This window comes from Pygocentrus nattereri, chromosome 3, assembly GCF_015220715.1.
Source record: "Pygocentrus nattereri isolate fPygNat1 chromosome 3, fPygNat1.pri, whole genome shotgun sequence".
Lineage (NCBI taxonomy): Eukaryota > Metazoa > Chordata > Actinopteri > Characiformes > Serrasalmidae > Pygocentrus > Pygocentrus nattereri.
Genome location: NC_051213.1, coordinates 16,897,744 through 16,924,755, shown reverse-complemented (window position 1 = coordinate 16,924,755; position 27,012 = coordinate 16,897,744). Strand labels below are relative to the sequence as shown.

Sequence of the window (27,012 nt, the reverse complement as noted above, 5' to 3'; positions counted from 1 at the left end):
TGGAAGAAATACCAGACAAGCATGTGTATACAAACAACTGCACATGTAGTGTACATACACAATCACATCTAATGACATTATATCAATAGCTGGTATAGACAGACACCAAACATGTTAGATGGTCTGTTTCAAAAGTTATTTTACTTTTCAACAAATACCAAAAAGAGACCACTGTTTCTCCCCCTGCAATTATCACATCTAGATTAACATGAACAACAGTGTGGCTATTATCTGCACAACCGCATGCACTGGGGGAAGATGCAGATGTGTATCTACATTGTCTAGTAAACACATCCCAAAAATTCCTTCCATTGACATGTCAGCATTTGAGTGCTGGTCTGGGGTCTCTGGTGTTATGGCGAGCCTCCCACACTCCACAGCGAGTCTAGCCAATCACCGTTCTCCACATGGGCGAGGGAAATGCAACCTGAATTCATAATGAGTCACAGTGCCAATTTGGATTAGATTCTCTCTGAACATACTGATTCTATTCATGATGTTTCAAGGATCATTACAGATCCAGAAACAGCAGTCCAACTCTGAAATGCTTTTTGAATACTGCTACAGTTCCCCAAGCAATAAGAGGGAGGCACAAACACAAACTCTGTTAAAACCTGGTGGAAAATTTGTGATACTGGCCTTGCTTGGGTTGCTGCTTTTGGTCTTGTGGGGGTGGTGTAGACCTGGATGTTGAGGCTACTGGATTTGATAAAAGATTTGTTGTATACAATAAACACTTTTTGAACCTGCCTGCGATTATAATACAACAGATGTGTACAACCCATCTGGTTTTACATAATATTGTGGCATTCTGCCACTGGTGATGGCCATCTACAACCATGCAAAGTGGCAGTGCAGAGAGGCTCTTAGGGCACCATGCTCCCGATAAGACATTTTTTGTCATTAATGTTGTTGGGTTTTAAGATGTTGTTGTGCTTTTCATGCTTTATTGTGTAGGGCTGTGAATTAGTTAGAGTAAGTCTCTGTGTCTACCATGTTTTGAAGCTGTATGGCTGTCCCGGCCACTCGAACAGTGCTGGGCAGTGGTTCTCCTTGCTGCCTGTTCAATAAAAGAGCATGTCCCAGCAGGTATCAACAGAGATGTTTGTAATTCGATTTTCTGACTGGATGTCCTTATTGCAACAAACTTCAGCGTGCAGTATCTCCCATTGAATACACAAGTCATCATCACACCTTTGTTTATGCCATTTCAAAGCATTATTGCTTTTAATGTTGTTCTGCTTAGCAGCATCCACTGAGGCCTGAGGGGCTGAAATGGCTGTCCTCCTCGGTCATTTGCTCAGGGTTTGAGCCCTGACTTCATGGCCTGTTTCTTTCTACTGAGGCATGCCAAATGTGCCTCTGTCAGGAAAAATTGACTGTTGAATTTTTTTTTTCTTCTTCATCCAAGGCTGACCTGGGTCTCGTTTCTCTCTACTCTACTTTCCAGATGGCAATCTTACCATCATGTTTAGCAGAGCCACTGAATACATAGCGGTCCTCGGCAGAGCACAGAGCTTGAACACTGTCTGTGTGAGCCTGTAGCTCCTTCCGCACACTGCAGCTCTCCGAGTCCAACACGAATATCTTCCCGCTCACGCTGCTCGGCATGGGACTACTGCCATGACAGCCCACCCAGATCTACAGAGAGAGATGAGAGGATGGAAAAGCCACTGAAATATGCATGGAGTTGCCAGGTTATCAGGTATATAAAATTGTATCTTTTTATTAGGTACACCTCCCATACAGTACTGTGTACCCATACAAAGGTCACCCTTCATTTAGTTAATTACAAGCCAAAATGTCCATTAAGTACAAGTGATCAATTTTTAAGGGGATTGTTCTGATGAGATTAGTTGTTTTTTCCTGGTGCTGAAAAATAAATAATGCATTAATTAAGGGTTGTTTTGATCTCCACCCTATCAATGGAAAGGAACCACCACAAAACCCCCAAAGGCCAGATATAATAGGAAGTCTAAGTAACTGACAAGTCCATTTGTACATTTTGTAGATTTTATTTCTAATAATGCCCCACAAAGGCCCACATGCATACTAGCAGACAGGATTCAAACATATACCTGGTCCTTGACCCTTATCATGCATGTGACTCCAGTGCATTCTGGGAGTATGATCCTGTTGGATGGCGCAGTCACGTCTGTTAAGGCCCACACACACAGCTCCCCTGAATCTGAGAAGCTGGTCCAGATCTCCCCTTTCTGAGACATGTAGGGATGAGACAGGATTGAAACAGGCAACTAGTGCACAGCCTTTAAGGCCCTTGATTACAGCACTTGAGTTTAATGGCTTTGCTGAAGGGTTGGACAAAACAAAACATCTGTAATTGAGTCAAAGTAGAAATATTGTGGTAACATTCTAAATCTTCCAGCTATGCTTCTGTTTGAAGTACAAACAGGCTTGCTTTGAAATGTACTTAAGTATCAAAGGTGAATGTGCTGTGAGTATTGGGGGACTTGTGTTTTTGGTTATGAACACATTACCTGATGTCCAAGACATTGTTGTAAAGCTAAATAGACACCAAAGAAAACTTAACTGTTTTCAGGTTTCCCTGTATTTTTTATTATCAACATTACATATAAAACTGGTGATTTTGGATGGAGCATTAAATGGCTATATTTGTGTTGTAGACATTGTGACCCATTGTTCCTATCACTATCATAGCAAGGAAGTCTGAGTTGGTAAGTGTCTCTACAAATATCATCAGATTTTTTTGCCAGTAACAGTTATGTATATTTTAAAGATGGTGAGTAAAGACTGAGAAGGTTTGTAAAGACAATACAAACCTCGACTAGTAGCAGGAAGCTGCTGAACGTAGCGTTTGTACTCATCACAGCCTCGGGTAGTGAGAGCTTACGATGAAGCGCTCCGCTCTTCCTCACTTCCATGATACAGTCTCTGGCACCTAATAATACACATAACACAAAGTTAACTCATAATTAAGTTTGGATTTAAGACAGCAGCTGTTACTTATATGTAAGCGCATCACACAAATCACACATGAATGCTGTTGGTCTTCTGATTTTATATAATCACAAAAATTAAGTGTGTATTCTATAACTAGCCTTCATATGCTTTGTAATAATTACTAAAGCTTTACTGTCACATCTCTTAGCATGTGATGACTTACCACACCATAGTGTTCCATTATAAAGCTTTAGAAACTTCAGTCCTTCACAATCCAAATGAAACTGTTTCTTCACCTTCAGAGTGAGAGCATCCCAAACAATCACAAAGCCGTCAGCGCTACACGAGTACACCTGAGTGTGGCTTCAAACAAATAAATAAATAAATAAAACAAAACACACGTCGGAATTCCACATCACACAACTCAAGCCGACCGGATGGTTTTTGGATAAATGTGAGATGCAATACTGCCCCCTGCTGAAGGCTGACAAGACTTACAGCATGTTTCTATTTACTGTAAAATGTTCTCTGAAGTAAAATATATTGATGTACTCTAGCGAAACATCTAAGAGTGCTCTTATAGCAGGATTTATCTGAACCATTCTCTTCAGTCTTGTGTATTACTGTATAAGATCAGATTCTCAGCAGGAGCATTTCTCTGATCTCTATTACTGCTGGACAGAACACGAGAAAGGTGACCCCCCAACATGGTGATGAAAAAGAAAAGGGGTGCATGACCTACAACCACAGACTATAATGTGTGAACTACCACTTCTGCCACCTATTCTACATCTTTATCATATGTGCTGTGTGCACTTTTCAAATAAATTCAAGTATGAAGACAAATAAGAAGATATCATCACACATCTCACAAAATTAAGTGAATATAGTGAATGTGTGCAGTCAGCTCCATAATTATTGGCACCCAAAGATGGGTTAAAAAATTAGGTCACCAAAATGTCTCTGTAGTTAATTAGCTCAATCTCATGGCAGAAATGAGAGAAATATAACCTTTATTTGCAGAAACTGAAGAAACCAGAAATACTAAATATCCTGAAAATATCTAATAATTGTGACATCACTATGCTGATGTCAATGTCAGAACAAAACCTGCATCACCCCTAAAAATTCCTCAGAACAAAAACTTTTAAACCGTCATCCTTCACTTCCTGTTTAACGAAGGTATAAATATGAAGTGACGAATTCTCTTGGGTATTCATTAACCTGAATTCATCAACAGAATTTTTATTTATTTATTTATTTTTTGTATCATAATATCTGGGTGATTTATTTTAGTCTATATGTAAATACTGCCACACAAGTACATTGATTTCTGGTTTAGTATATATTAAACACTTGTAGACAGTCATCTGGAAAAGGACATCTAAGCCATTTGCAACAAAGCTACAGCTGCTTTGTCAGTTACCTGTACTTGCTGCTCTTCTCTTCCAGAGCAAAGTCCATGACCTCAGCTCGATGGTCAGTCAGCTGCTTATGACAGGACATGCTGCGGGTGTTGATGATGTAAATCACAGAATCCTGAGAGCCAATCCACACCTGCTCCTGGTCCAATCCCAGCATGCAATTCTGGGCACAAAGATCAAAAAGACAACTTTCAGGCTAAGCAAAGTCAAAAAGAAATGTTGAAAAGATCACAGCAGGAGAGACTTCGCTGCTGCTTACTGCACTCTGCTTCCTGACCACCAGAGGGCACTAAAAATATTACATCTAAGATGCAAGAGATAAAATCAGGGAAGGCTTGCAAGGAACTATTCAATAAACTAGCCTAAATTTGCACTACAAAGCCAAGGGTTGTAGTCTGAAACCAAATAGGTTAGAATAAGAGACAGATTTTAAAACATGTAGATTTTTTTGTAACAAAATGTAATAATATATACAGAGAGTCAAGTTGTTGTTATCCTGGTTGTCTCACCAGTTGTTTAGTTCCTACTTGGATGCAGTTCTGCTGCATGGACCAGCTAGCAGCATCAAACACCACAACCATTCCATGTCTAAGAGCACACCAAAGCTTAGGAGTCCCGTTCAGGTCACTGTCTGACAAAAGTAACTGGCCTAGGAGCAAAAGCAGATAACTATTAAAAAGCTGCATTATACTATGTGCACTCAAGTTACAGCTAAATTCTTGTTGCTTGGAAGTTAGCATTATACACTAATGGGGAATTAATAAGACATAATGCATACATAATGACCACAAACTACACAAAGAAACTACAGGACAGAAATACTTTGATGTGAAGTGTGTTTTTGTTCAAGACAAAGGAGACAGAATAAAATCTGCTTTTGGTTAATTATAATTAGTTACAGCAGTTTACAGGAAAACACAGGCTAAACATGGGCAAAGTGCTTCCTAGAGTGTTTAGAGCATTCAGGTCAGTTGTCTAATGTCCCTCTTGTTTCTGCTTAGCTGTGTCATTTATGTTAATTGGTCAATTTCACACTATTTTCTACAATTAAGTCATGGGATTCAACACAATACAAGTACAGCCAAACCTCACCAAGAGAAGCACAGCACAGAGGGAAATTACTTTGTGCTCTGTATGAATGGAGAGTTACAATACTAATAACATTATTAATAATAATGTAGAAATCAGGGTTTTTTACCTCTCTCATCATCTGCTTCAGTTCTTTGCTGATCCCACAATCCCCTGAGCAGTATAGTACAACACTGATGCTGAGGGAAACTTGCTTTAATCATGCAAAGGGTTCTTTTAGTGTTCACAGTTCTATATAGTACCTTTTTCTTTACTATGAAACCATCGAAGAACCATCTTTTTTAAGTGTGTAGGGTGCTGATGTTTTGATGTTTCAGCAAAAGGCATCAACTTTTCCTGACCTTTACCACTCACAAGCACAAATCTCAAGATATTTTTCAAAAAAAAAAATCACTCAGGTTTCTATTTAACATCAGAAATCTGAGGTAAATCTAAGAATTAAAACCTCAACATGGAACAAATACAAAACAATAGCTTGAAACATATTGTGAAAAGGCTTTGCTAAGAGAATTAATCTATCCATGTCCAATAAACAAATCTGCTACGATTTGGAAAAATGTCACAGGACTTCTCTAACAGAGCCCATTAACTTTACAGGAGAAGGAAAAAGGCCTTTACTTTGAATGTAAGTCAATGAAAGAATCTTTTCCAAGTCATTTTGGGTCATTTCTTTTAGTCCATTCATCATTAAATTTATATAAAATAGTAAGGACAACAGGTTTTTTTAAAATAATGTCAAAAAATGAAAAATGTCAAAAATGGAGATACAATGTTTTCTTCCGACAAGAGCGATATGAACATTAATGGATAAAACAATGCATTCAAACCTGGAGTGTACAGCAGGACATCTACAGTCTGTGGTGTGGTCATGCATAGAGATGGATTTATCCTGTGCTTCAGAGCCTCCACTGTGGTTTTAGGTACCATCATAGGCACTGTTAATATTCATTAAAAAAGCAAAGAGATGGAGAAAACAACGGACCTGCAACCATGATGTTCCATGAAGTCAGATAGTAATTCTACTGATTTTTCACAATTTCTGCAGAATTATAGGATTGAGATGCAGCCATTTAGTCATTCAGAGTGGTCTGATGTGAAATGGTCTGTAGAGCAACTAACCAAATCATTTTTTTTAATCAATGGTGTTGATAGGAACCCGTCACAATGTCTACAACACAAATACATTCCATCCAAAATGACAAGTGAACCTACATACATCTTCCGAGTTTTTACATGTATTCTTCATTATGGTAAATCTTTCTATTTTATTACTATATTACTATTTTGCCATACAAATCCCTGCATGTACTTATTTGCTATGAATATGTTTTTAGGCCTAAACTTTACGTGACAATTACCATAAAACAATGTCTCAGATACCAGACAGTGTATTCATAACCATTTTCATGTAATAACTGTACTTTTAGAGGTATTAAACACTTCAGACGTCTGGTTCCTATCACCACCACTGTGGACAATTCTGACTCGATAAGTTTCTCTAGAACAGAGCATTTCACATAAAGCTACTCTGAATTACTTTGCTTACATCTTAACCACTGTTAACCATTTCATTATGCAGAAATTGACACATGAGTGGAATTTCCTTTAAAGGTTGATACACAGAACACATATATTTTGCCTTATATTTAGAAATATGTCATACTGAGAATTTAAAAAATCTCTCTGACAGCATGAAAACGTAACACTACTAAATGAGGTCAATATTGTAATAGTGTATCAGTGCAATATTTTGTTTTTGTGCTTACCCTCCTTCTTCATCTTATCATAGTAAGCCAGTTTGGAGGCAGCTATGGTGGCTTTTGGTGACTGTAGACAGCCCACAACAGCGTCCATGAGAAGAACATTAGTCAAAGCCTGCTGCATGTGCTGAGGATCCTGAAAGAGGAAACATTCACAGCATGTCAAACCTTCACATCAAAACCCAGACAATAAAAACCAACTGCGGTGTCTTGTGCGAGTAAAAATGGTCTCTCCTGCATAACAAAGGTGAAAAGAAGACCTATTGGAAAAAAGCGTATTAAACCTTTTTTCCAAACTTTTTATTACATTTTCCACAGAAGGACAGTTGGCAGAGACATGAGGAAGCAGCAAGGTGTGTGTATCTTTGGTGATGGTTTACACTGGAAAATAACTGATAGAATGCTCCAGTGACCCTCATGTGGTAATGGAAACATCCTGTATTTTTACATGTCTACACACCTCCTGTGCTAAAACAGAGCACCGTATATCCAGCAATACAGTGTTGCTGAAGGGTATGGTTAACATTTCTGTCTTAGGTTTTTGACATTTTAAGGGGTTGGATGTTTTTAAGGTGCAGGAAGACACTTAAACAATGCCAAAAAAAAGCCACACAGATTTATTAAAAAAAAAAAAAAAATCTTATTAAATTTGCAATTGATCTGACAGCAGTTACATTACAGGTCTCATTGCTCAATAATGTCAAATGCACAATCCATGTACATCATAAATGAACATAAGAACAAATTAACAAACTAGCACCACAAGCCTTTTTCAAACATTGTTCATATTTTTTAAAAAGGAGGTACAAAAATGCTAGATGCATTAATACTCTGGCAAGTTAGCTGTGGCTGCCATGCTGTCAGTGCTCCTCTGGGATTACTTTATACTAGATGTTGGAACACTACTGTGAGGATTTGACTGCATTTAACCACAAGAACATTAGTGAGTTCAGGTACTGATGTTGGATGATTAGTTCTGCGTCACAAGTGCCACTCCAACTCATCATAAAGATACTGAATTGAGCGCCATCACTCTAGAAAATATCTCTTTATATCACTAGTCAACACTTGGCACTGTGCATAGTGACCTTCTTTCATGGTTCATGGAGACTATACTAGGTGTGTGTGCACAACTGAATGCCTGTGTCAGCAGAGGTTTCACCTGAAAGTAGCGAAATTCACTAATTAGGAGTGTCTGGATACTTTTTGACATATAGTAGATGAAAGCGGCTCCAATCTGAGTAAATTTAAAAAAAGATAATTTAATAATAAATGACTGAACTGAAATCTCGCATATTGTATGTGAATTAGGCTGCATTTCTGTCTGCTCTATAAAAAACAATGACACTCCACAGCACTTTTGAGAAATGTAGACAGAGTTCACAGAGAAATCTTTGATGTTTAGCAACCTTTCCTTACTCTTGTGTTAAATTTTATGGATTTATTTTGTTAATTTTTAGGAGTGCAGAGACAAAATGCACTGGCAAATATAATGACTATATATAATGACAGCCTGTGTCTGGTTATTCTGGTAATCTAATATAATTTTAATGTCTTTTTCTTTGACGAGATAAAGGTATGTTTTCATTTCTGCATTACCAAACGGCTGCCTTCTGTCATGTCTCATAGGTATTGCTGATTAGTCATATGCCTGATTAGTCATATGACTTTTTTATTTGCATTTATATTATTTCTGTGACAAATGCATTTCAATCTTAATGTAGTGCATTTTCTTAACTACAAAAATCTGTATCCAAATCATGGAAACAAACACTTTCATGTGACAACTGTCTACTTTTATTTGGCAGTTGTCATTTCCATCATTTTCAACTTAATATATCAAAAACACATGGATGGAAACCTAGCTAGTGTTACAAATCAGTTTTGTGCCACTTCAACATGGTATTGTGAATATAACCTTCATCTACCTTGTGGTCATCAGTCATTCTCCTGCCTGCCCACATCTCTTTGATCATCAGGCTCCAAAGGTCACACTCAGACTTCAGATTGGCCTCGAAAACCTCCTTCCTCAGACTGCTCTTGATCTTCAGAGAGGGAATTCTTAGCAACAGGAATGAAGCAGCAGAGATCTTCACTTCCTTGGGGGACAGTCATACACAATGATAAGCTCTCAGCTACAGTTTAGGTTCACTTATTAGGGTAAATCAATTTCAGCTGCATTCAGCTGCATTAGAGCTCCTCACAGCCTACAGTACTATGCAGTACAGACTGGAAAGAAGTAACATCAACAGAAACAGAAACAGGCTTTAGATGTGGATGACTTTCTATGATATAGCACTGTAAATCTTTTAATATCAATTCATAATTCTACATTGTTCAAAACTAACAAAAATGTATATTAATGGACAGAGTATATTCATCAATTTATTTGCAGTTCGACATCATCTGAACAAAAAGAACACATATGTGAGAATGCTGTTTTGGGACTATAGCTCAGCATTCAACACCATCGTGTCCTCAAGACCCAACATTAAGCTTTGGAATCTGGGTCTGAACAGTTACACTATATTGCCAAAAGTATTCACTCATCTGTCTTCACACGCATATGAACATCCTATTCTTTATCCATAGCATTTAATATGATGTTGGCCCACCATTTGCAGCTATAACAGCTTCAACTCTTCTGGGAAGGCTTTCCACAAAGTTTAGGAGTGTGTTTATGGGAATTTTTTCTTCCACAAGCGCATTTGTGAGGTCAGACACTGATGTTGGATGAGAAGGTCTGGCTCGCAGTGTCCGCTCTAATTCATCCGAAAGGTTTTCTATCGGGTTGAGGTCAGGACTCTGTGCAGGCCAGTCAAGTTCTTCTACACCAAACTAGCTCACCAAAGTCTTTATACACCTTGCTTTGTGCACTGGTGTGCAGTCATGTTGGAACAGAAAGGGGCCGTCCCCAGACAAAGTTGGGATTAGAACATTGTCCAAAATCTCTTGGTCTGTTGAAGCATTAAGAGTTCCTTTCACTGGAACTAAGGGGCTGAGCCCAACTCCTGAAATACTTTACATTTGGCACAATGCAGTCAGACAAGTACCGTTCTCCTGGCAACCGCCAAACCCAGATTCATTACATTACATTACATTTACATTTAGCAGACGCTTTTATCGAAAGCGACTTACAAATAATGTGGTACATAGAACATAGATTCATCCATTGGATTGCCAGAAGGAGAAGCGTGACTCCAGAAAACACGTCTCCACTGCTCTAGAGTCCAGTGTCAGTGCTTTACACCACTGCATTTGATGCTTTGCAATGTGCTTTGTGATGCAAGGCTTGGATGCAGCTGCTCAGCCATGGAAACCCATTTCATGAAGCTCTTTACGCTGCTCTTGAGCTAATCTGAAGGCCACGTGTAGTTTGAAGGTCTGTAGTGATTGACTCTGCAGAAAGTTGTTGACCTCTGCACATATGCACCTCTGAATCCGCTGACGAGGGGTCATTTTACGAGGCCTACCGCTTTGTGGCTGAGTTGCTGTCATTCCCAATCACTTCCACTTTGTTATAATACCACTGACAGTTGACTGTCAAGTGCACAGGATGCACAGGTGGCATCCTATCACGGTACCATGCTGGAATTTACTGAGCTCCTGAGAGCGACCCATTCTTTCACTAATGTTTGTAGAAGCGGTCTGCATACCTAGGTGCTTGGTTTATACACCTTTGCCCATGGAAGTGATTGGAACAGCTGAATTCAATGATTTGGATGGGCGAGTGAATACTTTTGGAATTATAATGTATCTGTGCGGCTGGATCCTGAACTTCTTGATGGGCCGATGCCAGGTGGTAAGGATGGGCAACATCACCTCCTTCTCACTGACCCTTAACACCAAACCTCCTGGATTTATACACCAGCCACTGCCTGAAGAAGACCAGGAGGATTCTAAAGGACTTAACTCACTGCCAAACGGGAGGAGGTACAGAAGCATGAAGACCAGAACCAACTGGTTCTGAGACAGTTTCTTACCCTGGGCCATCAGGCTGCTGGACAGTGCTGATGTATTGGTCTCATTCTGATTTCTTACTGTAACTTCTATCTATCCAACCTATACTTGCACATATATATTGAGACTTTTTACATCTTCTATGCATAGAATATATATATATATATATATATATATATTTTCATTCATTCACCTTCGCACCTGTGTAAATGTGATGTGACAATAAATGTGATTTTATTTGAATTCATGTTCAGAAAAAAATATATAAAAGAATAAAAGAACAAACCTCAATGTCTCTGAACTTGGTGATTTCAACATATCCTGGCCTGCCCTCAGTCAACAAGAAGAGCCTCTTCTGTGTCATAGCAATCTTCCCAACGCCATGATTGGTCTTAACCGAGCTGGACAGTTTGTACACACACTCATTATTATCCAGATGCTCAATGACCTCAGAGGGCAGATGAACATCTTGGGCCTCCGCCTCTGTCTCCCTCCAGAATGTGTAAAAAACTCGAAACAGCTCTGGATCTACCACTTTCTGTTGACCTGGGAAATAATGAGATAAAAATCTTTTAAGAGGTTTTTTTGGAACTGTTATTGCACATTATGACTATTTTATCTGATTCAACCAGGACATAATAGACTAAAAAATTCCAAAGTTTTGCCAGTCACTGTGTTTTTAAACCTGACATATTAGTTGGGATTCAAGTTTTCAACATCTCAGAAACATGCTGAAACATGCAGAAGCATTCCACAACAGTTTTCCCCCCATAAGGCATGCTTCATGACTCATACACAGAGGATCGAGTTCAAATCTTAAACACTTAAACATGACAACAGTGAGCTCTACAAAAATATTCAACTGCAATACATAAAATTGTCATTTTATTTTACTATTAAGTAAACCTACATGTGTCTTATGAGTTTTAATATGCAATGTTAATAATAAAAAGTGGTAAATCTGAAAAACTTTATGTTTACTTTGGGAACAATTTTGCCTACATGCACCTTTCTGCCATTAATAGCTTTTAAAAAATACATTTTAGGCTAAAATGTTTTCTCAAAACTATCACAAAACTATATCAGTCATCAGGCTGCACATTCATAACAGAAGCTCCTGTAATAATTTTCTGTGAGGTAGCATTTAGATGCATTACACACTTTGATTGTTCTTACCACCACCACTGTGAACAGTTATGACTCCATGAGCATCTCAAGCAATCTTGATATGAATACGCAAAAATCAGTGGAATTGTATAGATTTCTTATTATAACCCTAGATTAAGAAACAGCAGATAAACCACTACTAACATTTGGATTTATAACATGCTCTTCTATCATGAGAGAAACCTACCATCAGTGAGAGCCTCGAACAGTCTGTGGATGGTGGCCATATCTCTGACAATGCCTGACTCCTGAATGCATGTCACAAACTCCTCCAGATGCATGGAGCTTTTCGGAAGCTGAAACTTCTTCACATGGTCATCCGCCCCCAGCTCACTCTTCTCATCGCTCTTCAGCTTACAGAGCAGCCGCTTGAGTTCAGGACGCCTCTCTGCCTGAGCCTTCTCCTCCTTCTGCATAGAGTCCACCAGCGTCCGGACCAGCTCCCCAGGGAACAGCTCAATGTCTGTTTTGTACAGGTTCTGAAAATCGCTGAGGGCCTCCAAACGTTTGGAATTTAATGTGTTGACGAGACCACGGAGGTAGTAATATCTGGCTAGCAGAGAAGAGTCACCAGTGGGGAGAGAGGCCATGGCTTTCCCTAGCTGGTGGGTCACCTCTCCATAATAGTGGTGGACATACTGATACACCAAAGGAGGAGGGAAGTCTGGCAGCTTAAATATTTTAATCTGCTTGGCCGGGATATCTAGAGCTGTTGAGAAAAGGCACATTTGAAAGTCACACAGGACAACTTTTTCTTGGAAAAGAAGTAGTCTTGGCAGGCAAGAATTCATATATGGTCAAAATATTGTCCTGGTGGATTGTATAAATACAACGTCATAAAACCTCAATTATAAACTTAGTCAACAAAAGTAGCTTTGCACTTTATAAAACATTTTGAAGAGCTCATCCTACATTTATTTTGGAGTGTTCCTTTTTCCTTGAGGTCCACTTATAAAATTTGTTGCGGGTTTAAGTATCAAAAACAGTCATCATTTATTTTTACGTGCTTAATTCCCAAACCTTTCTTTATCCCTTAGTATGAAATGTGCTGTTTTTGTTACTTTGCCTTTAAGACTGATACGATGGTATACAAAAGTTTGAATACCCCCGGTCAAATTATATGTTTTGTTTCTTTTCTAAGAGAAAATAAGTTAACACAGCCTCTACAAGGAACTAATGTAAATATAGTTTTTCTGTTGCAAATTTTAGTGCACAATTTCTATTTGCTGAGTTGAACATACTGGAAAAAAATAAATCATAAAAAATAAATACTGTGCCGTTACTTTTGCACAGGCCACATTTTATGTTTTATTTTCCCCCATTACATTAAAATCAGCAAATAAACAATAAGTGTGCGTTAAAATGTGCCAAAGTGTGTTCTATGCAAAGGATGTGTACATATTTTCACACAGAAAATCAACAAAACATTAAATTTCCAGTTCTCAAGTAAGCAAGAAGAAATGTGTTTTCCATGTTACAGGCCCTTTAATAGTAAATGTAATACTTAATTAATGTTTATGTATTATGTACTCTGTTCCCTTTGTAATTATCTTTAATAATTGGAAACATATCAAAACTGCATCTAAACTAAATCTCAGAGAAACAACTGATAATAAGTATATGAATGTCATTTAAAGGGTTTCTGTAGGTAAACTGGTGCAATGTGATAGAAAATCATCTCTTACAGACGTCAGGAATGGCTTTGGTGAGTGAGGCGTGTCTCGGGATGCTGAGATGTTTCTCTTCCCCTAGATTGGGTAGGCTTGCACCTAACCGCTTACTCAGGCGATTCTCTGGACAGCTGTATTTCCGCGCCATCTCTTGCATGGTGGGCCTCCGAGGGTTCTCAATTCCAGCTTTCATTCTGCAACACACATCTCCATTACAAATCAGTGGTGTATGAGTATTTTTCTGTGTAATAGAGCACCTCCAGTAATTGACTCATTAAACTTAAATTAGGCGCCCCTAAATAACCCAAAAGACCTCAGACTTTAGAATGTTTGGAAAAAGAGTTCTGCTTACTTTTGGGCCTCTGTTCGAGTGCTCAGCTCCATCCGTGTGAAGGCATCTGTCTTTCTGCTTAAACGATCTTTCAAGAAGGAATGAAAAATGTGTGATTCCAAAACCTGTCAGATAGAAATGTTCATCAGTCATGAGAAGCTACAGGCCACAAAGCAGATGTTTCGTCAGAAATGAATGTCACCTTTTTATAAAATGGCTGGTCCACAGGTTCTCTGGTCTTCAGGAATTCCTCAGTGTTGAAGACCCTGTGTTCATAATTGAGGTGATCACTGACATCCCTGAAAAAAAGAGGTTTTAGTTAAAGAGACAGTAGTCTTACACAGTTTCTATAGTTATTCATAACTGTAACTAATACATTCTAATTAATTCTAACTAACTGACCTGAGGATATTCACAATAAACTCCAGAGTGACCTTCTGTATCTCCCAATTGAGGTTCTCCTGCCACCTTCTCCTTCGCATGCGTAGATCATTAATATCCATGCAGGCACCCTGGTGAACTGCCTCTACATCATAGTGTAAATGAAGGCCATTTTGCCTGCTCACAAAACACACATACAGAAACACATGCCCACTCTACTTTAGCAGAAACTATATCAGAGGAATATCATAATCCATAGTAAATAATAATTGCTTAATAATTACTAACCCTGCTTTCTCCAAGCTGGGCAGGTCTCAGAGACCACTACAGACCTAAAAGAGAACACTAACTGCCAATTCTGTAACATCAGCTAACAGACACTCTGATGGGCTAGCATCACGCTGATGGGAGGTGGAGGGCCTTTCTACCCACCAATTACTCAGATGGTGCTAATTATGTATGCTTGGACTCATGTCAACAGGTGGCATTGGTGGGGATCAAATGATAAGGCCAATGCTTAGACAGTTGCATCAATTAGCAGCCCCTATTTAATTGTTGTTAACTGTCAGTGTACATAAAAGCCAGTGCATTTAACTTTAGTTTGTTTACTTTTTCTCAGAAAGTCTGACTACAATGTCTCTACTCTTAGTCTGAGACCCACATAAGATATTCTATGGTGATGGATTCATGGTGCAGCGTACGTTTCTTCACCATTTTTCTTACCGTCTCTTAAAACATTCAGCAGCTGCACGTGGAGGTTCTGGTATGTCAACATGGTCTGAGGAGATGGTCCCTTCATCAACACTGATCAAAATCAAGTCATCTGTCTCCTGATTCAAAGAAAAAGTTTCATTGTAGCAGTGTAAGATAATATAATATGATCTAGCGAACATTAAGAAAAATAACAAATTATTAAAACTATATTCATACATGCCCTAAGAGGACGGCTTGATCGAATCTGAAAGTGAAGGACATATGGCAAGTTCCTTATACTGCCCCTGAGGTAGCCATAAAAAAAGTTCCCAGCTACTGCTTAGATAACTAACTAACCACAAGTAGAAACTGGCAAAATTACTATGTTGTGACAAAATTTGTTAGTGTATCATTTTAAGTTTTTAAGTCAATATTTCACATACTTTCCACCACATCCAATTAACCACGGTAAATTTTGTTCTCTTAGAATCTGATAAGTGATAAGTACACTACCAAGAACACACTCCGCACAATTCATGCACAATTACTGTTGATTTGTTGACAAAATTGCCTGTGCAAAAGTTCCTTGATTTTTTTTTTTATATTTTCAAATTAAGCAAATAAATAGAACTTCTGGAAATAGAATAGAAAATCTGCAGGAAAATGGCATATCAACAAACCATGTAATTTCACCCAAGGGTTTTCACACTTTCCAGACTGTATGCCAGTTGAGTTAATGAAACAAACAGTTTGTCATTGCTCTGGATGCATTGATGATACTCAAGATGTGCTAAAAAAAAAAAAAAAACTGTGGTGACCTAAATTTACCTTAGCAACCTCCTTGTAATGGCTGAGATGGCAGCCCATGAGGAAAGCAGTGGGTGCCATGAGGAAGTCCAGCATTTGGCGGGAGAGTGTTGGCACCAGAGGGTGCTGCCAGCGCAGAGGGTGGATATACAGCATGAAGCACTCTGCCATTAGTGTCAGCCTAGCCCAGTTAGAAGAGAAGAACACCAGTCGCTGCTCTGTCAGGATACTGGTAATTATCTACAGAGATGCACACAGAGACAGTCAAACTCTCAAACTGGCTCAATGATCTATATTTTTATTTGTAACTGTTTGTTGAGTGGAAAATTTTACTTACAGCTGACATACATAACAATGTGCTTCATTTGCTAATCATTAGCGCAGTGGTTCTCAACCATTCTGCACATTTTAGTGCAGGGGTCACCAGTCTGATCCTTAAAGGTCCTGTGTGGCCACAGATTTTCATTCCAAGCAGGCAAAAGCACACCTTATATATAATAAATTTTTTTAAGGACTGAGAACAACTGGAGTCAAGTGGAATCCATCAGAGGTGCTTGTGCTTGATAGGAACAAAAACCTGCAATGTTTGCTTTTGTGCTCCTGTGTGTTCTGTCTTCTTAGCACAGGACTTTCATGTTGACACAATTTCATGATCCGCTCTGTGTTTCATTTTCTACTCAGTTTCCTCCACAATCCACATGTTGGCTATAATTGAGCACCGCCCTCCATGTACACTGACAGCCACCCAAGCCTATTTGTCCATTTTTAAACAATATACAATTTCTATTTGGTCTTATTAGAGCAAAATCCAACAAAAAAAGATTTTAAATTGTTGAAAATAACACACAAGGAAGAAACCCTTTCATTATGCAAAGAACCCTTTAATCATGCAAAGGTTTCTCTGAGTGCTCATGATTCTATATAGAACTATTTAGTGTACTACAGATGAAGAAATCCCCAAGTTCTTTGCTATTTCACGCTGAGAAATGTTGTTCTGTTGTGCTATTTGCCCACACAGTCTTTCAGAGAGTGGTGAACTCCTCCCCATCTTTACTTCTGAAAGACTTTTTTAATACCCAGTCATGTTACTGACCTGTTTCCAATGAACCTAATTAATTACTGGCATCAAATTTAAAATGAACATATCTTTTTCACAAAACAATAAAATTTTTCAGTTTCAACACATGATATGTCAGACCAAGCCTGAGAACCAATGTACGCTTGCTGGCTGTTAAGAACACCTGCAACAAATATCTATCCCTCCTGCTAGACCAACAGGCCACATTTGATTTTTTTCCCATTATGTTTAAATCAGCAAACAAATAGTAATTTAAATGACTAATAATTAAGAACTGCATTAAAATGTGCAGATGTATGTTCTCTGTAGGGGATGTGTAACTTAATCTCACTTAGAAAATCAGCAAAACGTAATTTCACCAGAGGTGCCCAAATTGCACAACCAAGAAATTAACCAAAAAACCAAGAAACCAAGAAATTGCATGTTAACCAAGAAATTGCACGTGGTTGATCGTGTTTGTATGGCTGACCTGCAGCAATACTCTGGGTGTGAAACACAGGAATGGGAGGTGCAGGTCCAGGTCAACGACAGGACGATCTTTATCCTCTCTTGACGGAAGCACGATTGTCAGGGGTCGCAGGGCGAACATCTGACAGGAAACCCAGAGAACCTCACTCACAATTTTGTAACCAATTACAGACCTTAAGTTCAGCAAAGGATGGTAAAGCTCAATCTATGAGATGCTATGAGATCCATTAACTCAGTATCGATATTTATTAAATGGACATGAGATATATAGTGCTTATGGACTGCTGTGATTTTCTTAAACATGATATTTTGCCCTGGCAGTGAAACTGAACCCACCACATGCAGTATACCAGGGGGAGGAATGGGCACCAAAGCCAGTTTGGCTGAAAACTCTTTCACTCGCTCATCCAGATCTGCCATCCGGCACGTTTTCAGTTGCCCCAGTAGGCTGTAGAATAAAAGGAAACAACCATTAAAAACACCAATCTATTACAATTCATCATGCAAGCACAGTGTTGACTGGGCAGTTGTCCTTGTGCTTCTCTGCTTGTTCTCTTCACTCTCACAATCATCTCACTCTTTAAGGCTGCAGCTCAATGGGAGCTCATGAACAAATCAGTAAGTAAAGAAACGCAGTCATTCCCCACCCACAGAACACAAAACCTGATGAGTCACTACCCCTTGCTCTTTGTGCTTCCTTTTCAAAGTTGGTCATTAGTTTGCTTTCTTTTCTGCTCTCCAGCTGTGAGAACAAACTGGCCAATAGAATGCACAGTGTGACACGTACCATGATAGACAGTCCTTCAAAGCAGTGTAGTAGGGGTGCTTAGATATAATACAAACTCCATAAGGTGCATAAAATTGAGGATGCTTGTGGACGTGGCCATTCTGGTGCTGCACACCCTCCTGGAATACCTGATTTATCTTGAAAAAAAGAAAATCAACAATGAAAAATCATTAATGGATGAGTTTAATAATGTGAAGCCTGAAATACATACATACATAAATAAATGAATAAAGAAATGCTGGTGTTTTACACACCCAGTTGCTATATACATCCTTTATTGCAGCTAAATGTGCTACAGTGGAAACCTTGAGCATTTTCCACCACTTGATAGAGGTCTATAAAACCAAATACTAGCTTGAAAGAAAGAATAGCACATATTTACAGATATTATTGCACTGTAGTTGGCATTTTGTAGTTGACATTTCTCTTCACAATTCTACTATGTACTGTAGTTCAGATATTCTGCATTCTGAAAGTAAAGCTCTGCGATTTGCTGAAGAGTCTAACCTGTATAAGTCTGTAATACTGAACAACTACTCCATGCGTCTGGTTTCCAAAGACGTCAGTGAAGACCAGGAAGTGGAAATGATCATCCTTCGGCTCCTTGGATACCTGAAGTCCTCCTGATTTAATAGAAAGAGTATTAGTACAGTACAGCAATGTTGTATCAAAAAACACCAATCACTAAACTCAAGTTCAAATTTGGTACACCTGGAATAGCTTTTCAAACATCTGCAGTGCTACAAGACGATGCCCACTACATGTTTACCTCTGTTGCTCTGTCAGTTAACTCAATGTTAAATTCACTTGTTTGTTGAATTCTGATCAGGCATTTAATAGAGTTTAATATACTGCAAACATCTTAGCAAGTGAAAATATCTCACATCAAGGCATTTTTTTCCTCTGATAAAACTACAAATCACTGAGTGTAAGATTATTTAGTTTATCAGACTTTCAGGATGTATCGATGCTTTGAGTGCACTCTGAGCAGTCAGAGGTGAGGAGGCTTCCAGTATGAGGAAACATGTGCATCCTACACAGAAGCCTTTTCACCGCAACATGCAATGTAGGTGTGTTTCTCATTGCATAATCATTGAATGACTATAGTTAATAGGATACTACCCAAAGATGATGAGTTTTTTTGCATTTTAATAAAGCATTTCCATGTGAAATTCTTTTGAGAACAGAATGTAAGTGTTTATTATTGGCAGATCTGTGAAAGTGATGATTGAGTGAAGAACATCTAACTTGGGAAACACGTTTGGTGTTGCTTTCTTTGAACAGGCATCATGTCCTTGCATCTTTCCCTCATTTCCTGAGAGGGAGAGGCTAATATGTGAGGAAAGGAGGCAAGGATGAATGATTAAAAATGAGAGATCCACCCAAAGAGTCACTTATCAAGTTATTATGACTGTTGTATCAGAAATTATTTTTAAAGTAGTTACATTTAGAGAAGTAGCATCCTCTTGCACTGTCTTACTTCACACATTCTGTGGTAATATTTGAAAGCCTTTTTGGTGCATGGAAACAGAATGTTGATGCTTATTTCACAGTTAAAATACTAATTTACATATTTTCCTACTAATTTAAAATATTTTGGATGATGTGAAGAATTAAGAATTAGATACTGTTGCTTATTAAGAACTCTGTGATGGACTGGCGACTTGTCCTGTGTGTTTCATGCCTCCTGCTCAATGAGTGCTGAGATATGCTTGAGCCCCCATGGAAAAGAAAGATAAGTGGCTTAGATAATGTATGCGTTTGCGTGTCTACTCATTACAATAAATCTTGAAGAAAACTATGCTAACTCCTTCAGCAAGTGTTCTTCCTTAAATTAAGCATTTACATCTCATTTTCAATATATTTCTTTTATCATTTTTGTGGATGGCTTTTTATCAACTGTTTAAACTGTTCATGTTGGGTTGAAAAAACTTTCAATGGATGCTTCTTTAAGAAACCATTTTTATAAAAGAGACGTGCGATTGTGCAGATCCCTTTGACAGTTTAAGGGACCTCCGTATAATGTGAAGATGAGAGCAGTTAAAGTTTTCATGAAACATCCCGTTTAACAACCATTCAGGATCCTTTAAAGGGGACATTTTTAAAAACATAATCCATGTTGTTTCAGGTTTAATAGATAAAAGAAACGCTTAGGTTGACCTATTTCCTCATTTAGTAGAGTTTTACCTGGAAAGCATAGCTGAGGCAGAGCCACCAGGTCTAAATCTTTGGGCACAGACACGTCCCCCGTACAGCCCTCACTTGATTTTGTGTTTCCAGGGGCAAGCCCTGGCCTGTTGTTCTTCTTTTTGATGAAAGAGCGTCTTCTCTGGCCCCGACTGAAGTGTCCTATCCCAGGCTCAGTGATGTTCTCCTTCGTCACAAACGGAGGCGCATGGACGTGCAAGACCTCCGGGTCGAGCAGTGGAAGAGGAACCGGATTCTCCTGTTGCAGAGACTGAGAAAATACAGGACAGGTACAGGGGTGGAACTGATAACTTTTACATCACTGAAACTACAATCAGGGCTTTTTCCATTTTAATAAATATGATGTCATGACATAGCAGAGATGATCCTAACTGAGTGCACTTTTTACACATAAAAAATTAAAGTCGGATCTCTGCTGTAATGCATCAGACTGGCATCTCAAACTCAATGGGAATTTCATTCTGAAAAATGACTCTAGACCTAATTTATAACTATACAACATGTTAATACAATCATAGAGCCCTAAACATTTTTAAACTAGACACCTTAATCTGAGAAAACATTTCAAGTACTTTAATCCCCACCCGCACTCTTAAAAATAGTCACAAAATGGTTCTTGGTTCGGTCATGTGCAAAAGTTTAGAAACCCTGTTCAAACACGTTTTCTTTGTTTTCTGCTACGATTAGTGCATAATTTCTATTTATTTTGAGTTTAACATATCAGGAAAAAATAAACAAACACAAAATATGTTTTTGCACAGAGCATGTTTTATGTTTTTATTTTTTCCCATAATGTTAAATTTAGCAAATAAACAGTAATGGTACATTAAATATACAGTAATGTGTTCTCTGAAGAGCATGTGTTACTTACACTTAGAATATCAACAAACAGGATGCCCAATCTGGAAAAACCTTCAGTTGGTAGAAGCTTTACAGTGTGTAGTAGAAGCTTTTAGTGTGGAGGATCTTTAAACTTTAAGCGTCTTTACACGTACACATCTCATTCACAATAAAACTTTTTTTTTTAAAACAGGCCCCTTGACAGGTTTCTTACAGAACCAAAAGTACTTCTGTGGAGTCCGTCCATTTGCCACATTTATTTTTAAAAAGCATAGCTGAGCTGAATTCACTAAAACAATACTCACATATATAAACATGCTATATGAATCTTTCTACTGAATTGAAACTAATGCTTAAACTTTCCATTCCATCACTAACAAAACAATCATACCACTACTGAAACTCACACTTAAAAAGTATGCACCTTTTAAACTTAAGATGTAAGTAACTAGAAATATTCAGTTCATTGCACATAAACTGATGATTAACAAATGTAAAATATAAACAATTGAACAGAAAAATAATTTAAGTTTTAAGTTAATTGTTAAGTAATTAAGTTTAATGAACTCAAAATGTCTAGTTAACCAGGTCACATTGAGTTTAAAAGTTTCATAATTTTGTTTCAGTAGTGACAATTTCAGCTCATTTTGCACATCAGTCAAAAACAGTAGCCAGTACATGACTAGCAAGCACAATTTTGAACAGTTATACCCACAAAAAAGGTGGGCAATATGTCAAAACAGCAATATCACAAAACTTCAAGTTTTTTTCACGACACACGATATGCTGTGATATTTATTAACAGTCTGAATAGATAAAGTAGTGCTGCACTCTTCAACAGAAGGTTCTTCAAGGGTTCTTCTATGGTTCCGCATAGAACTACAGAAATATTAACACTCAAAGAACCTTTTGCATGCTTTAAGGCTTCTTTACTTCGTGAAATGGTTCTTCAGACTGATGGAGGACATGCTGTAGATACAAGCTTGACATTGTAACATCAGAAGTATGCTTTTAGTGCATACTTTATACATAGTACATTTTAAGTTCCTTTTAAAAATATGATAAAAAAAATGCAAGTACTAAAACAGTACCATGATTTATGATCAACATTTCACATGCTGCACTGAACTAAATTAAACAGGACTAATTTTTCTTTTTTGGTAATCAAATGTGTAGTTGTCCGGTGTTTTAACTAATAATATCCACTATATACTCAGAAAAGCACACTGTGGTATATTTTCACATAATTTATTGTGATGATGATAAATATTGTCATATTGACCAGAAATATTCCTCATAAAAACACAAAAAGTTTACTTAATTGCAGAAAATATGTATTTCAGACGTTGATTTTCAGATTTTTCCCCAAACACATCAACTTTAAAACACAACACGTTCTTTATTAAGAACAAAATGACTAACAGGATTAATTACACACTGCATAACACTGAGGTATTTACTATGTGGCCAATGTACATATGATCTGAAATGCCAGGCTCGTCTTACCTCATACAGCTCCTTCAGCTTGTCGTTTGAGGCTCCAACAACAACACATGCTTCCAGTAAACCTAGATGTTCTGCCATTGAGGCTCAGCACAATGTTTCCTCTACATATAAGATCCAACAAACTTGTAGCCTCTCCTTCGAAGTTTCATTGAGGTTTAGTGATTTCCATCTCGGCTGTGCTGGGAATGCAGTTCCACATAAAAAGCAAATTTATGTCAGTGTATTTAATAGGATTGTTTAAGCAAGCTTTGAGAGTTTCAGCTTCATAAGAAATAACTACCATAACATATCTAGTTATTCTCAGTAAGGGTGAACATGAAAAACACAATACAATAAAATACAAGTTACCATATTTTTAAAGATATTTATGAAGAAAGTAAGTGTCAGACAATATTAAAGGAACAATATGTAATAACGACAGAAAACATTTAAAATAGGTCCTGCAATCCAAATACAAAATAATGGAAGGAGTTGTCTACTCCACCCCTCCTCCATAGACTCAAAGCTCAAGCAGGTTGCCAGGTTAAGGAGATTTAACCTACACAATCACAACATTACACATTTAACAACATTAAACAATGGCAAGTAACAACATGTTAAGTTGACTAATGCATATGTCTGCAGTGTTTTTATTGTTTGCAAATTATAAACCAGCTCATGGATTTTATAACTGTTTATATGAGCTAGATGCATGGCTGGTTATGTACTATAACCAAACTTGAGCCTGTTATCAGAGTATGAATATGAGTACTCGAATACTGCAATTGCTTAAAATGCTCATCCCAACCAGTAGCCATGATAAATTAGTGAAGGTTAGCTAACCTTAGCTGAAGCTCAGCGCTTACCTGCTCAGGAGAAAATTAGCTAACTCAGCATCCGTCTTCCTCTGGGCTCTAAGCTGTCTCCATCTTTCAAATGCATCGAAGGTGTTTACCTGTGTTTTAGGGTCTCTGATCATGGAGCTTTTTAGATCGATTTTTAGGTCAGGTGGAATCCAACGTTTTCTCTGTTAATCCAGTTTGCTTACTTCCATGGCTTTACACTGTGTTTAACAACCAATTTGTTTTATATCTGGCAACCCAGGGTGTTGAAATGGTACTGGCAAATGGGCAGTGGGCAGGCCAAAACACAAACACACATTCCGCTCCAGAACGGAAATTTTTCAAATACTGGCTGTAGCACTGTTATTGGAGAAGCCAATGTTTCAACTTAACGTGTTTCCTTTATCTCTGATGACACATCATGGTCATTTTATGATTAAGTAAAGTAAATATATTACAAATTGTTCCTTTAATGCTTAAAATCTCACAGTCTTACCTGGTATAACTTTAAGAGGCATGTCTTATGAAATGCCATCTATTGTTCTAGCTTAAAGAAGCCTGTCTTTACAAGTGAAGGCCTGAGGGGCATGTAACTCCCCAACATGCAGAAATCAATGCTGAAGGCAAAAGTTCTAACTAGAATCATCTATGACTACATTAATTGCATTTGAAGGGCTACATGCTCCCAGGTACCAAAGGTAAGGAAAACAAATAAAGGAAACAAAGTAAAAATAAACCGTTTTAGAAAGTTGACTTCTATATAACTACAGACTACAGGGATGAGAGGCAAGGCTGTGTGTATAATCACATTAGTCTGCTTTTGGGAGTTCCTGTTCTAAATTAGACTCATGTGTGTAGTAAGGGCAAAAATCCCAACTTAGTATGAACGTGAGAAACACAGACAGAAACCACAGCCAGTGAGGAAGTAGACAAACCATTACAACAGAACGGCACCAAAAACAGAGCATACTCACACAGACGAGACCTGTGATGCGTGATGGCTCTTATAAGATAACAACTTTCACACTGTCTGAACTGTTCTGTCGGAACGCTTTCAGGATGCAGTAGACTGAATGTGGAGAATTTTAGCGACCGTTTGGTTCACGGCTTAATCTTCATCTCACTGCAGTACACATTACATTGTTTATGGTACCACCTGAAGCACCAGCGCGTGACAGAAACATGACCGAGCTTGTCACCGTTCTGAGTTATCCTGTGATGAACAAAGCCCCCCGCTAGCCTAATGTTTACATCACTCGCTACAGCTCTTTTAACTCAAAAAGAATTAATGAAGCACAAACATACCTGCTGATGGATATTGTCATTCTCGCGGTGGAGTTTTTGAGCTCTGAGGACACTTGACCGCTGCCGCCGGCCAACTGCAGCGATGGGATGGTCGATTCTTTCGAAGTGTCCGTTTTAATGGGAAGTTGACCGAATTGACTCTTTCGAACTCTCCGTCTCAACGGAAAACTCGAATCATTGTACCGAGCTGATTCTTTCGAACTGTCCGCAATAATGGGAAGCGACGTTTTGAACTGTTCTTTTCGACGGAACACTCAATTCAATGTACCGAACCGATTCATTTGAACTGTCTGTTTCAGTGGGAATTTTGATTCCGCCTATCGAATCGACTCTTTCGGACTGTCATTTTCGAAGGAAAAGTCGATTCATTGTATCGAGACGATTCTTTCGAACTGCCCGTTTCGATGGGAGAGTCACCAAACTGACTCTTTCGTAGTTTTTTAGCATAGCTAAAAGCGTTTTTCCCAGTTTCGACAGTTTATGCTGAGTTTGTTCTCTGCAAATGTAGCTTTTACTGTACGAGGACACCCGATCTCAGTTTCAGTTTGCGGTCACTAATATAATCATGCTCGATTTTGAGAAGCTACACTATGTGTTTACATTTCAATTCAAGATCAACGTAAATTCAGTGAGCTGCTTCATCTCTGAGCTTAAGCAAAGCACAGCCTTTTTGCAAGCGTATCGTAATGCAAAACATTTGCGAGGGAACACATTGTCATTAACTTTTTTTTTAACCACGGCCCCTTAGGGGCTCAGTACTAAATCACATTATCAAAACGGAGCAAACAGCTGAGAAGAATCATTTTATAATCTTAATAATCTGAATAAAACTGAAACACAAAATAAATGCTCTGTTTGAACGGACAGTTGGACGTTGTCTTTCAGGCTGCAAGCAAATGGAAATCCAAAGCTTTAATGACGCTTCTTACTTTGTAAAACACTACCGCCATCTGGCGACTCTTAAAAACATTTTCGCTTCATTCCACAAAAAGACCAACTTTCACTCTCGTAGTGAGTTACTCATAGGAACGAATAAAAAAGGAAAAACACGGGACTTCATAGGTTAGCATAAATCTTTGTTTTGTATCCAAACTGTTGTACAAATTATGAGAAATAAATCACCTTGAAACTGTAAAACAGCTCGTTTGGTCCACACAGTAAAGTCACAGCAGTACCACGCAGCATTTCTAAGAATCACTTATTGAACTTCCTTTGTACGTTTTATGATTTACAAAAATGCCAAAACCCAAGTGCTGCTGGCAAAAGTCCCTGAAAAAAGCTTTAATAAAATAAATACATTAAAAAAAACAAAAAAAAAAAAAACAGCCAATTGTCTGAACGTCACAATAATACTCCTATGATTTGTATCAATGGCAGAACGGGCTGCTCAGTCTGTGATATAGGATCTGTGGTCTACTTCTAAGAGATGATCTAAGACCTCAACTGCCACTTACACAGTTTCTTAGAGGGACCAACAAAAGTGGTCTTAGATCAGCTGCTATACATACCCTGCACCTATCATGGCCAACAGAGACACACTGCTGAAACTGCAATGTTTCTGAGGGCAGACCAAGTCTGGCTAAAAGCCATCTGTAAGGTTAATTTTAGGACATGGTACCAAAACAGAGTAAGAAAAAGTAGCAATATCTAAGATAAACACTAAGAAATTAGTTTAATGTTGCCTGTGATTATTAATGCCTCTGAGGTTTCTCACTTTAACCAAAGACCATTCTGAATGTGCATGCCACAAGAAAGTACTCATTTAGGCAACTGGATACAAAATGCAGCACTCAAA

The 27,012-nt window shown here is 38.2% G+C and overlaps 1 protein-coding gene across 6 annotated transcripts; it reads right to left on the bottom strand.

The window, feature by feature from the left end:
* Window positions 1-122: 122 nt before the first annotated feature.
* Window positions 123-25,366, bottom strand: dennd3b (DENN/MADD domain containing 3b). 6 transcript variants are annotated; one of them, XM_017713167.1, is made up of 24 exons: window positions 25,218-25,366; window positions 23,092-23,270; window positions 20,725-20,995; window positions 19,045-19,160; window positions 18,538-18,674; window positions 18,087-18,198; window positions 17,752-17,871; window positions 16,226-16,444; window positions 15,428-15,534; window positions 14,726-14,881; window positions 14,526-14,622; window positions 14,345-14,448; window positions 14,008-14,186; window positions 12,510-13,031; window positions 11,442-11,701; window positions 9,124-9,294; window positions 7,202-7,331; window positions 6,263-6,370; window positions 4,856-4,995; window positions 4,349-4,509; window positions 3,146-3,285; window positions 2,802-2,920; window positions 2,079-2,216; window positions 123-1,641 (listed from the first exon to the last, which is right to left on the bottom strand). In XM_017713167.1, the coding sequence occupies exons 2-24, from the start codon at window positions 23,167-23,169 to the stop codon at window positions 1,435-1,437; spliced, it is 3,792 nt and encodes a 1,263-aa protein (XP_017568656.1). In that variant the 5' UTR covers window positions 23,170-23,270; window positions 25,218-25,366; the 3' UTR covers window positions 123-1,434. The 6 variants fall into 6 exon arrangements, with proteins under 6 accessions (XP_017568656.1, XP_017568660.1, XP_017568658.1 ...); XM_017713171.1 differs by having other exon boundaries at window positions 18,538-18,665; XM_017713169.1 differs by having other exon boundaries at window positions 23,092-23,265.
* Window positions 25,367-27,012: the final 1,646 nt, after the last annotated feature.